Source organism: Bidens hawaiensis, unplaced genomic scaffold (assembly GCF_021521415.1).
Source record: "Bidens hawaiensis isolate Kalapana, Puna unplaced genomic scaffold, B.hawaiensis_p1.1 tig00017468_1, whole genome shotgun sequence".
Lineage (NCBI taxonomy): Eukaryota > Viridiplantae > Streptophyta > Magnoliopsida > Asterales > Asteraceae > Bidens > Bidens hawaiensis.
In genome coordinates this window covers 539,319-556,775 of record NW_027492644.1, presented here as the reverse complement: position 1 = coordinate 556,775, position 17,457 = coordinate 539,319, and the positions used below count along the sequence as shown (strand labels likewise).

Genomic DNA, 17,457 nt, shown 5'->3' with positions numbered 1-17,457 from the left:
GCCACTTACCTTCATAATATTTTACCCTCTAGGCGTCTCCACTTTCAACCTCCCATTTTTGCTCTCTACATTCGCCACCCGACTTATGATCACCTATGGGTGTTCGGGTGCAAGTGCTACCCAACTCTCTCCGCCATTCAACCTCATAGACTTGCCCCAAGATCGGTCCGTTGCATCTTCCTTGGATACCCCGCAGATTTTCGTGGGTATCGGTGCTACGACCCCGTCATCGGTCGCGTCCATATTTCCCGACATGTCACATTCAACGAAACCTCGTTCTCGTTCACTAACCTCACCAACACCTCACCCACCACTTACTCCTTCCTTGACGACTCCCCTCTCACTCATCATACCTTCCATCCCTCTTACAACAAAAACCCAACTCCAAACAGAACCCAACCTTCACCTCACCGACCCACCACCTCCTAACCCGGCCCCTCCAACCACCCCAGCCCCAAACACCAGCCCACACCCACCAACAGACACAACACAGACCGTCCCTCTATTTCAAACACCTACTGACACACCCTCAATCCCACCGCAGACCTCAAACCAACCTCCCACCTCCCAAAATACTCACCCCATGCAAACTCGAGCAAAATCCGGTCTCCATCGTCCTAACCCCAGATACAACCTTGCTGCCACAATGAACATCTTCCCGGTCCCTACCACTTATATAAAAGCCTTGTCGGATCCTAATTGATTACGTGCCATGAACAACGAATTTAGTGCATTAAAAGAAAATAGTACATGGGAAATGGTTCCGCGACCAGCAAATCGGCCGGTTATCCGATCTATGTGTTTATTTAAACACAAGTTCAATCAGGATGGTTCCCTCGACAGATATAAAGCACGACTGGTATGTAACGGAACATCCAAAACCGTCGGCATTGACTGTACCGAAACCTTCAGTCATGTTGTTAAACCGGCTACCATCCGCACGGTTCTTGCTCTTGCCACCACTCGTAAATGGGACATTAGACAACTTGATGTCAAAAATGCTTTTCTTCATGTCTCTCTACAGGAAACCGTATACATGCAACAACCACCGGGTTTTGTTGACCCGGTTAACCCGCACCATGTGTGTCTCCTTCAGAAATCTCTTTATGGTTTAAAACAGGAACCTCGGGCTTGGTACCAGCGGTTCTCCTCATTTGCTCTATCATTGGGATTTCGGGGGAGTCTAACTGATACATCTTTATTTATATATCAACATGGGGTCAAACAGCTTACTTACTCCTATATGTTGATGACATCATTCTTACCGGCTCTCACCCGAATCTGATCGGTAACATTATTTCACGCCTATCCACAGAGTTTGCCATGACGGATCTCGGTCCCTTACACCATTTCTGACCGTGGCGACCTATTTTTGTCTCAAGCACAGTATGCACGTGACATCCTTCATCGAGCTTCCATGACGGCGTGTAAACCGTGCAACACTCCCGTTGATACAAAATCCAAACTTAGTGAGACCGAGGGGGAATTATCGGCTGATGGTTCCTTTTATCGAAGCATGGCCGGGGCTCTTCAGTATTTGACATTCACACGGCCCGACATCTCCTACGCAGTTCAGTAGATTTCTTTATTTATGCATGCTCCCCAGGACTCTCACTTGTTGTTCATGAAACGGGTTTTACGATATATTCATGGGACAGTTGACTATGGAATTCGGATCTCGGCTTCACCAAAATTTTCTCTCGTGGCCTACTCGGATGCTGATTGGGGTGGTTGCCCGGATACACGTCGATCCACCTCGGGCTACTGTATTTACCTCGGGGATAATCTTATCTCATGGTCTTTCAAACGTCAACCGACTATATCCAGATCCAGCGCTGAAGCTGAATACCGGGGGGTAGCAAACGCTGTCGCTTAAGCTACTTGGATCCGCAACTTACTTCTCGAACTTGGAACTCCGGTCACTAGAGCCACAATCGTTTATTGTGACAACGTTTCTGCAGTCTATCTTGCCGAGAATCCTGTTCAACATCAGCGCACCAAACATGTTGAAATGGATATACACTTCGTGAGAGAAAAGGTTCAAATTGGTCACATTCAAGTTCTTCGCGTGCCGTCCGAGTTCCAATATGCGGATATTTTCACTAAGGGCCTTCCAAGAAAATTATTTGAATCGTTTCGAAACAGCTTGAACGTTTCATCTTTTGCACGCTCAAGCTGAGGAGGAATATTAGTAACATATATTTTAGTATTATATATTGTCATTTATATCTTGATTTAGTCTCCTAAAATAGTGCATAGGTTGATAGGCAACTATTCTATTTATTTGGGTGTAATCTCTCATTTGAAGGCAAGCAATATTGATTACTTTCAAATAGATGGCTTTATATATGTTTTTAAGATTATAATTAAAAACAATACATTTAAAACTTTTGGTCTAAAATAAATCGGATCAAATATGAAATTGCAACGAACTATAAAAGTTGTGTGAGGTATTTTGTAGTTTATTCCCGAACCCGAGCTATGGGTCGGGAAGGTGCGGTCGGTTCTAGTTGTTGGGTCAATCTTATTAATTAAGGAAGACTGTGATCTTTGTGATCTCCAGTTCGATACTGAGGCTGTCCGGGTTTTATCACCGGTGGGCTTTCGGGCGTGTGGGGTTTCCCATGAACTGGAGATAACTTAGAGGCATTTAAGGGCTTCTTATGGCTAGGTTAAGTCAGCTGACGGTAACTTTTTGCCGTTAGATCACCACATACAGAATAACTAGACAATTAAATGTTTGTTGGTGCTCCAGGTTCCTAAGCACAATCCATGCAATTATCTTAGCTTCTAGTGGACTGCATTTGCGGCCATGGCATCCCTAACAACACGTGGGGCATCCAATTCTTGCAACTATAAAGTTTATAGTCATAATTCATTAAAATCTAGTTTTTTTATATTATTTATTTATTATAACTAAAAATAGAAAAAGTCGAGTCTGACCTGAAGAAGAGCAAATGCAGCTCGCGATCTGAGCACCGAACACTTACTACGCAACATGGATACAAACCGTCTAATTTCAGATTGGTTGCATCACAATATACCGGCCTACTTCAACAATACTGGCTGATTTGGCTGCTTGCGCCAATGCCCAAAAGTGCAGAATTAGCCGATGTTAAAGGAGCAGAAAACGCTTTTAGGTCAACAAAAGTCAACACAAAAGTTTCAATGTACTTCAAGCTAATATAGAAACTTTTACCACAAAAGTTAACAAGAAATATATAAGTTAATTCAACATAATTCCTTAATAATTCACCTACCATCAAACATGTACGCGAAAGCTAAAGCATCTATGACACAGCCATTTTCGACGCAGATGATGAAAGATTAAACAAGACCATTATGCCTCTATCTTCCACTATTTGTAGAGCCTTCTGGGGCCGGTTGAGCGCTAGACTCCAAAGGGCCCAACAGCAGTCGCATGAACAGTCTCCTGATGTTTTATAGCAATATTTAAATAATTAAATGACTTGTTATAAACTGTGCTAAGATATATCATAATGCATTTGAAGGATATAATCTTGATAGAACCAAGAAGTACAATGGAAGAATCAAATATAAAGTTTGAAGGTTGAGAAGATAAAGCCCACCAATGTCCTTATTAGCCACCAATCTATTCATAAATTTAATTTACTAATCTTGCAAGAATATATGGTGATGCGGACATGTTGAAATTGCTAAGCAATTGCTAGTCATGTAAGGATATGTCGTCATTGTTTTTCTTAGTTGTCGTTGCATGCTATAACACGAAAGTTGGTTGTCTTCTCATTCGATAACTCTTGTTCTGTTGAATACAATAACTATGTGTCTACATGAATGTTTATACAAACATTGATGGTCTCGCTAAATTTGGAATAAAAAGAAAATAACATTAAACACCTTCAACTTTTGAATTTTTTACCAAATTATGAAATTTGTTGTTAAACTTTTTTTTAAGAAAAAAGATCATTTAACTAAAAAAAAGGATCCAATTACAACAGAGAGGCACATAAGCGGGCAACAAGCTGCGCTGCCACCCCCTTTTGAATGGCAAAACCGATCCTACTGAAAACAAAGGTATCGTTATGTATAATTTGAAAGTATCTGTCGTTAAAATTAGATAAAGTACACATCAATTATTAATCATTCATCAAGAAATTGGATTAATTTTTTGCTAAAAGATTATGATGTTCATGTATAACAAAACTCAAAACAAACAGACTATGAAAGAAGCATTCAGAACATAAAAACTGTATTAACTGTTGGCATTCAATTCAGATTGCCAATTTATTACTTTCTAAGTTTGATCTATGCTGAAGACTCTGTGTCTTGGTGTTCCAGGTTCCTGAGCACTAGCTTTGAAAATATCTTCGCTTCCAGTGGACCCGCAGCTGCAGCGGCAGCATGCCTAAGAACACGTAGTGCACCCAAGTCTCGCAACAGGTTCACATGTTCGCGTGCATATCGCCCACCCGGAACAGTAAACTGTAAAATTTATAACTAGAATATGTTTAAAAAAAATATATTTGTTATTAAAAGAGAGTAAACTCGAGTTGGACCTGGAAAAGAGCGAACGCAGCACATGATATGAGCGCCGGACGCTTATTACGCAACATGGACAGAATCCGTTCAATTTCAGCTTGGTTACATCGCAAATCACACGCTTCAGCAATATGGGCAGATTTCGCTATTTGTGCCACCTGTGCAGAAGCTGTGGATAAAGAGATACCTGAAAACGCTCGTCGGTCAACAAAGGTCCACATGAAAACTGGTGAAATGTAACTCGAGGCTGCTATCTTTGCCATTTCTAAGTCAGAACTGTTTGGAGCACCTTCTGCTACCCGAGCATATTCATCCATTCTATGTACAAGATAGCAAAACAATATAGAATATTTGAGAACAAATTAAAATTAACAAAAAAAAATATATACTCCCTCCGTCCCGGTCATAGTGTCTTAGTTTGAAAACACAAAGTTTAAGGTAGATTAAATTATTGTTTTCTTTGCATACCAAATGACAATAATGCCCTTGAAAATTGGGTCCATCAATATTGTTTATTAACGTTAGTTGTGTTTATTTAAGGGTAAACTTGGAAATTGACTAATAAATTTTGAAAGTGGACATCTGTAGTGAGACAAATAAAAAATGAAATGTGGACAGTCTTAATGGGACGGAGGGAGTATATATATAGCTCAATTCAAGATAATTAATTAGTTAAAGATTTACCTCCCATCACACATGTATGCGCAAACTAAAGCAATCATGAAACGAGCCTTCTCAGACTCGCATGATTTAAGTTTATACAAGTCCATAACGCTCCCATCTTCCACTATTCGCAGAGCGTTTCTCGGGTTGAATGTTAGACGCAGAAGGGCCTCAGCTGCAGCCTCTTCGACATCCTGATATTTTATAACAATATTTTATTAATTTATAATTAAGATGATGAATTGAACTCCTCGTTATTGCAAAAACCCGAGACAACTACTTCAAACAGGATTTCTTTTGCAATATTCTTTTCATTTCTTTAAATAAAAGGTTAGCGTGCGTGCGTTTAAGTAGCTCCCAAGGTTACATACATGTAATCTCGCTAACTACATATATTTTTTTGGTATTGCCAATGAATAACAAAACATAAAAAGAATGAAAGCTAAAGTGTAACAGAATTTCAAAAAATAACGATATAAAGCATCGAAAGCGTTAATTGAAACCAAAAATAGAAACAGCCACTTACTTCTGTCGTAGATCGTGCAAGTCTTATGAGCGCTGTAACGCCCCCCTCTCGTCCAATTGTAATGCTAGTAGAAATAAAACAGAATATGGTTTAATAGATTTTCTGTAACTGAAATATAAATCTAAAGATCATACAGAAAGTTGCATATTGTTTAATAGAGAGTTATGTTATAGTTTCAAAGGGGAAAATGGATTGATGCTTTAACTGAAAGTAATAGTTCGATCATAAGTGAGTTTTTAAGATTTTATAGGAGTGTGAAGAGTTAATGTTTGCATGTACCTGTTAGCTTCTGAAGCCGATAAGGTCCATAGAGTTCTAGCCACTATCTTTTGAAGATATGCATTAGCGGACGTTGTACACCTTCGTGCAAGAGAAACCTGTAATGATAATGTTGTTTATTTAATAACCATATTCATCGAAAAGGCTAAATGAATGTAGGATTTTGCATATAATGTTCAATACAAGTTACAACCGTAATGTGCAATAAACAAAGATAAAACGTCATACCAACGCTTCAACACCCTCAACTAATACAATCTGCTCTAGGTTTCTGTCATCAGATAATAAATTCGACAATGCTGAAAGCGCTTCTTGGCTGTGGAGAAACAGATTAAAAAGTTTATATTAATATTTAATAATCAAAACTCGATAACTGTAATAATCAAAAACCAACCAGACAGCTTCGTTTTCAGAACGAATAAGTAGAACGAGTGCATCAATAGCTCCATCTTCTTGTCCCACTGCAGCATTTAAAGTGTTGCTATCGCCATAAGCCGTTAAATTAGCCAATGCCGCAGCCACCTTTACCATAATAACCACAAAATAAGATATAACATAACATATTAAATAATATCGCTCAAATCAGGTAAAATATCATATCATTACCTGTACTTGTACACGTTCGTCCTTGCTAACACGAGCAAGCATTACTAAAGCCTTGATACCACCCACTGCTGCAACTTCAATGGCACACTTATCATTGCTTGCCATATGGGCAAGTGCACCCGCCGCTCGTTCCTAAAAAAAAAAAACTTTTGATAAATAATTTTCTCATTTGTAACACGTGACATAAAATCAAGACGATTACCATAAGTTCATCACCGCCTCTAGGCCATTTGAAGATTAAGTCGACTAAAGTTATGATGGCACCGGATTCAGCAATAGCCCCCTTAATCAAGATTATTTGTATTAGTAGATATAAAATTGAAAATCAAAAGCTTTGAAAATTGAGAAACCTTATGCTCATCCCATTCAGCAAGATTCTGAAGCCCAAAAGCTGCCTCTTCAGCTACCCATCTGTTCCTAGATTTTGCTAAGCTTGCAAAAATCATGATGCCGCCACTTGCTGCCACCGAGTTTGCAAAATCCGGATTTCCTGAAAGGTTTGCGAGTGCCTACAAGAAACAATTATTTGATTAGATTGCCATAATTCCATAAATACTCTTTTTTATGATTACTAAATCAAGAAATCACAAAATACTCAACCTTTATTGCTGCGCATTGAATCCCATCTTTCCAAGACGTTGCAAGTCGTAAAAGAAGCTCAACTACGCGACCATACATGACAGCACCAGCGCGCGCCACATCAACATTTGCAAGCCCGATAGCTGCACATTCTTGAACATCTTCTTGAGAACTCTGCAATAGATTTAGTAAAAGAACCACCAACTCATCGAGCCTGGTTGGGTTAACCTCAGCTAACCGTAAAAGTGCCTGTGAAAGATTCCATTCAGCCCAAGTCATAAACTCAGCCAAAATCTCGTCTTTCTTCGACCTATTTCTCAAATGCGATAGTTCTATAAACTTGTTGTTAAAGAAACCGAGCATCGTTATACCAAGACGATCAGCCTTGGTATGAAGAGCGGTGTCTTCCTCCAATGACGGGCAAAGAAACGCACACAAAAGTTTCAAACTTTTTAATGAAGAAATTAACTTCGTAGCAGCCTCCGAAGCCACATCAGTTCTTGAAACATCTAAACCTTTTAAATACCGAAGATTGCACCAAGTATCACACGCCGAATCCCAGTTTATGTTTGTAGTCCCCGCAACCGACAGAAAACGAAGTGACAAGACCTTTCCTAACGCCACTTCATCGATATTTGCACAATCAACAAACGCAATTTCTTGAAGGTCCTTGCACTGATCAGCTAATGCAGTTATGGCCTCAGTAGTGACATTGGAGACCCCAGAAAGCCTAAGGCTTTTTAGCTTATGGCAGCGATCAGCTATTATAGCTATTCCATCGCCTGTAATCCTTTCACAAAAGTCAGGACCGAGTTGGATGCTTTCAAGAAGCTTGTGACGGTCCACGACTATGGCAAGAGTTAAATCGGTTATTACTTGACAGTTTTCACCACTTAATCCTCTCAAGTTTTCTGCCTCAAGGTTACTTAGGAGATAGGTATCAACCGACCCCTTAAACCGAAGTTCTTGGATATGTGAGCAACGAGCACCTTGAGGCTGCACTTTGCTCCAACGGAGATCTAATGATTTCCATAGACCTCGTGATGATCCAAGACATCTCCAGCTTTTGCATGTTGATGACAAATTGGCTCGATCACGATAATTCAAGCAAGCAAAAACCTTAATTATAATATCATCTGGCAATCTATTCCAGTTAACAAGTCCATCTTCATTCACTTTTAAACATTCTGCACCCTCCGTTTCGGGTTGATCTGATAAATCCAACTTTTGGGGTCTTTTTCTGACCCTACGATTCATCTTACAACAGAAATATACAAACCCTTGAACCAGTTTACAAAAAACACCCAAAATTGAACCTCAAAATCGTCAACAATTCACAACATACAATGGCACCAAATTATGCATAAAATAATGCCATATGATTGAACTGAACTAACACAGGTACACAACACCATAAGCGCGTTCATTAAGCCGATATCAGATCTTACGACACATCGCAAACCTGATTAGGGTTTTCAATCAACACTTATAATTTGCAACACCGATTGAGAATCAAAAGCTTTGGAAGATCGGACTGATTTCAAAAGCTGAAAATGGTGTGAAACCTGAAGAGGATTTTCGATCAAAACCTATAACTTACAGCACCAATCAAGAATCAAAAACATTAGAAGATCGGATTCGCTCAAGAAGCTGATTATGGTGTGAAACCTGATGAGGGTTTTAGATCAAAACCTATAAACTTAAGCCTTTAGAAGATCGAATCGAGTTCAAGAAGCTGAAAATGGTGTGGTTTAGAGAGAAAGAGAATGAATACAACAACATCAAACGAAAGCTGGAGAATTTAGCAAACTTTTGATGAGGGTTTCGATCAAAACATATAACTTGCAACACCGATCTAGAAACCAGAAGTCATTAGATGATCGAATTGAGTTAAAGAAGCTGAAAATGGTGTAGTTTAGAGAGAGAAAGAGCTGTGAGAATGAAAGAGGTGGAAACGGTGTAGAGAGAGAGAATGAAAATGAAAGTGTGAGGTAGGGTAGGAGAGAATGTAGGTTATTTAATATTGTATGAGAATTAGAACCAACGTGGGCTTTTGTACTTTCAATCATAACAAAACATTCGTTTTGTTTTCCAACTTTGTTCTTTTTTGATGAAAACAATTTGTAAATTTGTTTTTTTAATGGATTATAAATTTGTAATGTATATATTTTTGGAATGGATCTTATTCATATATGGTTTTGTTTATTGAAATGAGAAACAAAAGCCTAAAAGGTTCTTGTCTAGAAATTAGTCCAAACCGGCCGGTTCCTAACCGTAGGTTTCAAACGACAACTCGAACGGTTTTGCTCTTGATACAAACTGTCGAGACGGGTGCGGTAAATTAAACGACCGAACAGAAGATAATATATAGATATAATATAAGTGAACGATCTCGTTGTCGGTTAAAATGTTAATAACATTAAACAAGAACCGACCCACCCAAGGTGAGCTCTCCTTGAGTGGATGATTTACACCATACAAACACACAATCAAATAGAAAACAAGTTTCCTATTTATAGCTGAATACAAAATCCTAACATTCTAGAAGTTTTCCCGTTGAAGTTAAACACGTGTCGAAGATCTCGTCTCGGATCCGGAATTCACGTCCACTTTAATTATTTACTTAACCAATTATATTTAACGAGTTTCATCATATTGATATCGCAAGTCACATAATTTGGCCCTACAGAGTGTTTCCACAGTTTCACCTTAAATGTGATTGAACATGTTGAACTCTCCTTTTAACATTTCCTTTTGACTATTTCTCATTTTAAGGTTCCTTCAAACTTTCAACCATAGCGTCCCAGATTCCTTTGGCGGAGGTTTCTTCTCTTAAAGTTTGGGCAATTTCAGCTGACAGACAGACACTGGGAATTCCATAAGCTTTTTCATCTTCTTGAATGAGCTTCTTGTCCTCATCCTCGTAGGCTTCAACGGGAGTGTCAATAGGTCCATCGGGGGTTTGAGTAAATGAGGTCCAATTTGAATTGACCTGAGGAGAGTAGTATCATCATTCTTATGTAGTTTTTAAACCTCCACTTGAATAAGATAGTTGTTTTGTAAAAGGTTGTCTCTAGTATGTGCATGTCTCACTTTATATAGGTGAGAACATGCCATACTAGGTTTCCATTAAAACGGCTCAATGGGCTTAAACATATGACATCGGACCCAAATATACAAATAAGCAAATTATTACAAACACGCTTATGTTTCTGGAATAATACATGACTAAATACACAAAATTGGCTCTACACTAGGCCATAAGTGAAGGATATACAAATTATTTTTTAATAATTAATTATATTTTTTTCTAAATATTATAGTTTTTAAAAATAAAATATAAGTAAAAACATATTAATACAACAAATATAAAAAAAGAAAAATAAGACACTGGAGTTAATCAAAAGGCAATATGGCAAATAATGTTCACACTTGCCACTTGAAATGGCGGATATCCTGGTGACACTTGTCATTTCGAATGACAAATGTTTGTCTAAAGGCATTTTGACATACAGGGGCAAACTACTTTTGGGTATCGTGAACCGCCAGACAAAGTGGCATCCGCCATTTAACATGGCGGAACACACAGAAAATGTACCACATTCATCAATTTCAAATGGCGAAACACCAGCTAATTTTCCAACTCACCAGACATAAACTAACATACCCTATATATAATTTGAGATCCGCCATTTCAAATAGTGAATCTCCTAGAAACGATTACAACCATTTCTCTCTCCTAGAAACCATTTCACTCTTCTAAAATTTCCTATATTGAAAAAGAATTCACCGTAACTTGATGCACTTCTCTCTACATACTTAACCACATCAATAATGTCACTATTGCACTATACGGCTTCCATCAACTAGTTATGTTTGTTTATGCATACCACAAGAAATTCAAAGCTTAAAATGTAGTCTAAGTCAAACCCAAAACATTACAACTTCACAAGACTAAAACCCATGCAACTATGATCTTGAACACTAAGCAGTTTAGAAAAAGATGAAGTTTTTCAAAAACAAACAACACTCAAAACAAGCACAATTTTTGCCAATACCCTCGCTTCTAGCGGACCAGAAGTTGCAGCAGCGGTGACCCTAAGAATACGCGATGCACCCAACTCTTCCAACAGGTTCACATGGTGGTGTGCATACCGCCCACCCGGAACAGTAAACTGTAATTTTATTTATAATCAGAATCTGCTAAAATTTAGTTTTCTTACAATAAGAGGAATGTTGAGTTTGACCTGAAAAAGAGCAAATGCAGCCCACGATTTTAGCACTGGAGACTTGTGACGCAACATCGATACAAACCGTTCAATTTGGGCTTGCTTGCATTGCAGTTGACCTACTTCAATTCAACAATGTGAGCAGATTCCGCTACTTGTGCCAACTGAGCAGCAGCCGATGATAAAGAGACACCGGTAAATACATGTAGGTCAAAATGGTACTTCAGAACAAGTTCAGTGTCCTCCAAGATTGGTATCATTCTAGTTCTTAGAAATTCAATAGTCCTTAAACCGCCTTCTGCTACCCGAGAATATTCTTCCAGTCTGTGTACAAGATGAAACAAACAATAAAGAAATTTGACAAAAAAAAAATCCTCAAGAAATATATAACATCAGGATTTTACCTGCCATCAAACATGTATGCAAAAGCTAAAGCAGCCGTGAAACGATCCCTTTTGCACCCTGTGAAACAAATATGAAGCAAGAACCCAGTGCCCCGATATTCGTTCACTATTCGCATAGCGTTTCCTGGGTTGAATGCTAGACTCCAAAGAGCCCCAGCAGCCATCGATTGGACGTCCTAATATTTTATAGCAATATTTAAATGCTTATATTTATAAAATGACAAATTATTTTTCATATCAAACTTAAACAAGAAGTGAGTTTCTTAAAGAGTAAAAGTAACAAAAACATAAGCCTTTACAGAATCTAAAAAGAGAAACCGCGACTCACTTCTCTTTGAGATATCATTGCCATCCTAACGAGCGAGGTGATGCCCCCCTGTCGTCCAATTGCAATACTAGTAGAAATGAAACAAATTATAATTTAATAGATTTTTCTGCAATTGTGAGATCATATACAAATCTAAACATAGTATATAGTTTTTTAATCATTTTTTGGATACTTGTAGGATACAAATGGTTACTTAAATACTTAGTGAGTTAAGGTATATATAGTTACATCAAAAGTTGTCATTGTAAGTTTTATATAGAAATGTGAAGGGTTAATACTTGCATATACCTATTGGCTTCTGAAGCGGCCGACAGGGCACATAGAGCATCCGCCACTCTCACTTGAAGATCTGGATAATTATATATACGCGTTTTCGCAAGAGCAACCTGTAATGAAACAATAAATCATACTAATAATGATACAACCGATTTCGGTCAAATTTAAACGAATGAAGTGTAGGATTTTGCATATATCTTCAATACAACCAAAATGTTCAATAAACAAAGGTACCAGGAGTCAAAGTGATCAATGGATAAAATATCATACCAAGGATTCAACACCACCAGCTAACGCAACGTGTTCTCGATTTGTATCATCCTCTAATAAATTAGCCAATACTCGAATTGCCTATACCAAAATAAGATATCATGTTTTGTTACTTATTTCACTTTAGACATTAATTAACTTGTTCTTTTACCAGCAGACTTAATATTATTCTGATATTACCTGTTCTCGCGCGTTCACGCGATCGCTATAGCGAACGATCGTATCTAAAGCATTTATACCACCAGCTGCAGCAATTTCTATGGCACACTTATGATCGGTTGCCAAAGTGGCAAGTGCGCCCGTCACCAGTTCCTAAAAAGCAAAATATTTTGTAACATACAATTTCCTCATATGTAACACGCGACACAAATTCAGGACACGTACCAGAGTTCAACTACTGTAGGAACCACGCCAGTTCAAGATTAAGCCAACTAAACCTTTAATGGCACCAGTATCAGCAATCTCTCCCTTAATCAAGATTACCCGTATTAGTAAAGATTTTAACCGAATCAAAGTTTTGAAACTTGACTAACAAATGATAAAACCAAAAACCTTATACTCATCATAGACAGAAAGATTCCGCAGCCCTCCAGCAGCCTCTTTAGCCACCCACAGGTGCATAGATTTTGTTAATCATGCAAGAATGCTGATTCCACCACGCCCCACAACAGACATTGCGAAAGCCGGATCCACCAAAAGATTTGATATTGTCTGTAGTAAACAATTATATTATTAAGTTGCCCTAAGAAATAAACCAAGAAAACACAAAAGATTCAACCTTTGTTGCTTCATATTGGATCTGTTCTGTCAATGATGTTGCAAGGCCTACTAGAAGCTCAACACCACCACCTTTCATGATGGCTTCAACAATTACCGCATCAACCCTCGCTACATTATTAACCACCACCGTGAATTCACCAAGCCCGGTGGCTGCATATTCTTGAACATCTTCTTGAGAACTCCGCAACAAATTGAGCAGGAGATCTATCCCTTGATTGACCCAAAAATCCTCGAACCCAGGTGGTCTAATCCCGGCTATCTCTAAAAACACATGTGCGAGAATCCATTCAATCCACATCATAAACTCATCTAAAATCCCGTCTTTCTTCCCCGACTGGTTTCTCCATTCAGACAAAGTGCCGGGAAATATACGAGATAGTTCTTTCAATGTGTCGTTAAAGTAACCAAGCATCGTTATACCGAGACGTTTAGCCTTGGTATGAAGATCAGCAACAAGCTCTAATGAAGGACATTCAATTGCACACAAAAGTTTCAACCTTTGTAAGGACATAATCAACCTCATAACAGCCCCTGGAGCCACATTGGTTCTAGAAACATCTAAGCCTTCTAAATGAGGAAGGTTGCACCAAGATTTACTAGCCAAATCCCAGTCTAAGCGTAAGGCCCCCGCAACCGAAAGAAAATGAAGTGACACGACACTTCCTAACGCCGCTGCTCCATCGATAGTTGCACAATTGATAAACCCAATTTCTTGAATAATCGGGCAATGAGTAGCCAAAGCAGTTATGGCCGCAGTATTTATATGTCTTACCCCCAAAAGCCGAAGTTTCTTTAGCTTTGGGCAGCCTAAGGCTATAGCGACTATACCCTCGCTTGTTATGTTATCACATAGAGTAGGCCCGAGTTCGATGCTTTCAAGAAGCCTGTGATGGGACACAATGTGTGCAAGATTTGAATCGGTCATCGTCCGACAATAACCAACTCTTAAATCTCTCAAAGCTTTGGCTCTAAGATTACTTAGTGAATCCATAGTATCGCATCCATTAAACCTAAGTTTCTTTAGACTTGAGCACCTTGAAGACAGAAAATTCATTAGCCCCGACTGGATTTTGTGAGCACGGAGATCTAATGATTGCCATAAATCCGACGAAGATCCAAGTGATTTCCAGGTTTTGCAACTTGACGACAAATTTGCTTGATCACGATAACTTAAATGAGTAAAAACCTTAACTAATACATCATCAGGCAACCTAAACCAATTAACACCTCCAGCGTCTTCACTCACTATATCACAATCTGCACTCTCCGTTTCGGGATGATCTGATAAATCCAACTTTTGGGTTCTTTTCCTAACCCTATGATTCATCTTACGACAAAGATTCTACACAGAAGTATACACTAAATACTTATAACAAAATCACAAAAAACACCCAAAATCGAACCTCAAAATCTCATCACCATTTCACAACATTAATCGAGCTTTAATCACAATTTCTGCAAGCATAAAAGAACGCCCTATACTCGAACTGAACTAACGCAGGTACACAACAACATAAGCGCATACATTGAGCAGATTTCAGATCTTACAACACATCAAACCTGATGAGGATTTCAGATCTAATGATTGCCAGAAGCCTTTAGATGATCGAATTGAGTTTAAGAAGTTGAAAATGGTGTAGAGAGAGAGAGAGAGAGAGAATGAATACAACAACATCAAACGAAACCTGGCGAATCCCGCAAACCTGATGAGGGTTTTCGATCAGAACCTATAATGTGCAACACCGATCTAGAAACTAGAAGCTTTTAGATGATGGAATCGAGTTCAAGAGGCTATAAATGGTGTGGTTTAGAGAGAGAATGAATACAACACCGATGAGGGTTTTCGATCAAAACCTATATATAATTTGCAACACCGATCTAGAAACCAGAAGCCTTTAGATGATCGAATCTGATCGAATCGAGTTCAAGAAGCTGAAAATGGTGTAGTTTAGAGAGAGATTGAACGGTGCGAATGAAAGAGGTGGATACGATGTAGAGAGAGAGAGAGAGAGAGAATGAAAGTGGACACAAATGTGAGCTAGGGTAGGAGAATATCTAGGTATTTAATTTATTGTGTCAGATGAGAATGAGAAGAAAACGAAAAAAAAAACTAAAAAGACCCACATAGGCTTTTGTACTTTCAATCATAAGAACACTTGTTGTCGAGATTTGTGTTCCACCTTGTTCATTTCAATGAAAATGATATATTCTAAATTTCTAATATATATGTTTTCTTAATATATATTTATTATTTATATATTTTTAGAAACTAAACTAAACAACCAAATCACTATTTTAAATTATATCAATCTTTCCACACAATGCTTTTGAGAAGATCAGTTTTTGATCCACTATAGTCTTGGACAAGCAAACCGATTTTTTTCAAAAATGACATCCTTTCTTGTTTTCTATGACCCAAGTTACTATATTCTTGAATTTTTAGCAAATCAGGAACGGAGTAATGCATAGATTGGAGGTAAATGGCACTAATTAAATTGTCAAACTAAGGTAGCAAAGTGACAACCCGCAAGAATATGGTCGCAGTTTCCTTGTAATCACTGCAAAGCCTACAAGTCACCGAAACCACCTAAATATTTCTTGAAAGGGCAACAAGAGTTGAGATTCTATCCATCTCTACCTGCCACATATTAACTTTTTAGGAACCCAATCTACTTCACCTCTAAAAAAAGAGACCGATGGATTTGAGACTTTATATAATAGCTTTTAACCGAAACTTGATGCAACAATGATAAACAGCTCGATAATTCCCTTGACCGGCATTGAATCAAGTTAGCCCTTTTCCAACACTATTTCCAAAATCAGCAATCACTTGCTTTATCATGCACAATAACACCAAACAGGTTTTATCCTTTTCATTTTCAAAGAGGTAGGGAAGTAATTAAGGCTCTTAGCAGTTACTTGGTTTCGTTTTCATTTCATCATTTTATATATTTACATGGTTTCATTTATGGAAATGGAGCCTTTTAGAGTAAGGGGTGTTTGAGTGAGCTTATAATTTTACTTTTTTGCTTATTTTCTTTTCGAAAAGCAAAATCAACTTTTGAAAAGCAAAATCAACTTTTGAAAAGCTTCACTTTGAAGCTTTTGAGTTGCTTTACCCAACACCTTTTGCTTTTCAATAAACAAATAGCAAATAAGCAAGTTTTAGAAGCCCACCCAAACACCCCTAAGGATTCGTCTTAAGAGCGTTTCTAACGCACTGGGAGTGGGGCTGTTCACGAACCGAACCGAACGCAGACATGCTCATACTTGGTTTGGTTTGAAAGCGAGCCGAACCGAGCGGATTGAATTTAAATAAACGAGCAATATCTTTATGCTTGAACTTGGTTTGGTTTTGAAACCGAGCGGCTTGGTTAGGTTTGGTTTTGCTTGATTTCATACAAAGTTTCCAATTTTAAATTTTTAAAACTTCAAAATATCATTAATTCAAGAATTTTAACTCTAAATCATCTAAACTTTCACCTTTAAAATGTATAAAACTCAAAGTTAACAACAAAACATATATAAAACGAGCAGCTATGGTTTAAAATTGAACTTTGAATTCAACACAAAATAGGGAAATCTTAAAAACTTTAAAAAACTATTATACTTCTATATATATACATAAAGTTTATATATAAAACTAATAAATAAAAATAATTCGAGCAAAACGAACCGAACCAAACCGAGCGAGGCTTTGCTCGTGCTTGAATTGTTTTTAAACCGAACCGAGCCAAACGGCTCACTTCCAAACCGAGCCTAAATCGAATGAGCATTTTTCGAGCGGACGACGAACGAGCGGCGAGCAGTTTGGACAGCCCTAACTGGGAGTCACAAACTTAATTTTCTGTTGGTCTTTAGAAACGTATAACTCATGGACCCAACCCAGATCATGAATCGATCTCCTTTCTCTATCTTCTAAGAAAACATTCATGGAAGTCTTTGGTAATGGACCTTGGACTTGGAAGTCATCAAAGTTTTTCAACTTTTCTATTT

At 38.1% G+C, this 17,457-nt stretch overlaps 1 protein-coding gene and 2 pseudogenes across 1 annotated transcript; all 3 read right to left on the bottom strand.

Moving 5' to 3' along the window:
• Nucleotides 1-4,287: 4,287 nt before the first annotated feature.
• Nucleotides 4,288-7,041, bottom strand: LOC143554005 (protein ARABIDILLO 1-like). The gene is made up of 10 exons (XM_077043874.1): nt 6,946-7,041; nt 6,798-6,878; nt 6,596-6,727; nt 6,384-6,511; nt 6,218-6,305; nt 5,990-6,087; nt 5,711-5,774; nt 5,206-5,378; nt 4,539-4,839; nt 4,288-4,464 (listed from the first exon to the last, which is right to left on the bottom strand). Exons 1-10 carry the CDS (start codon nt 7,039-7,041, stop codon nt 4,288-4,290), a joined length of 1,338 nt encoding a protein of 445 aa, XP_076899989.1.
• Nucleotides 6,829-8,432, bottom strand: LOC143553988 (protein ARABIDILLO 1 pseudogene; annotated as a pseudogene).
• A 4,991-nt stretch (nt 8,433-13,423) lies between these two features.
• On the bottom strand, nt 13,424-15,093 carry LOC143554004 (protein ARABIDILLO 1 pseudogene; annotated as a pseudogene).
• Between the last annotated feature and the right edge of the window lie 2,364 nt (nt 15,094-17,457).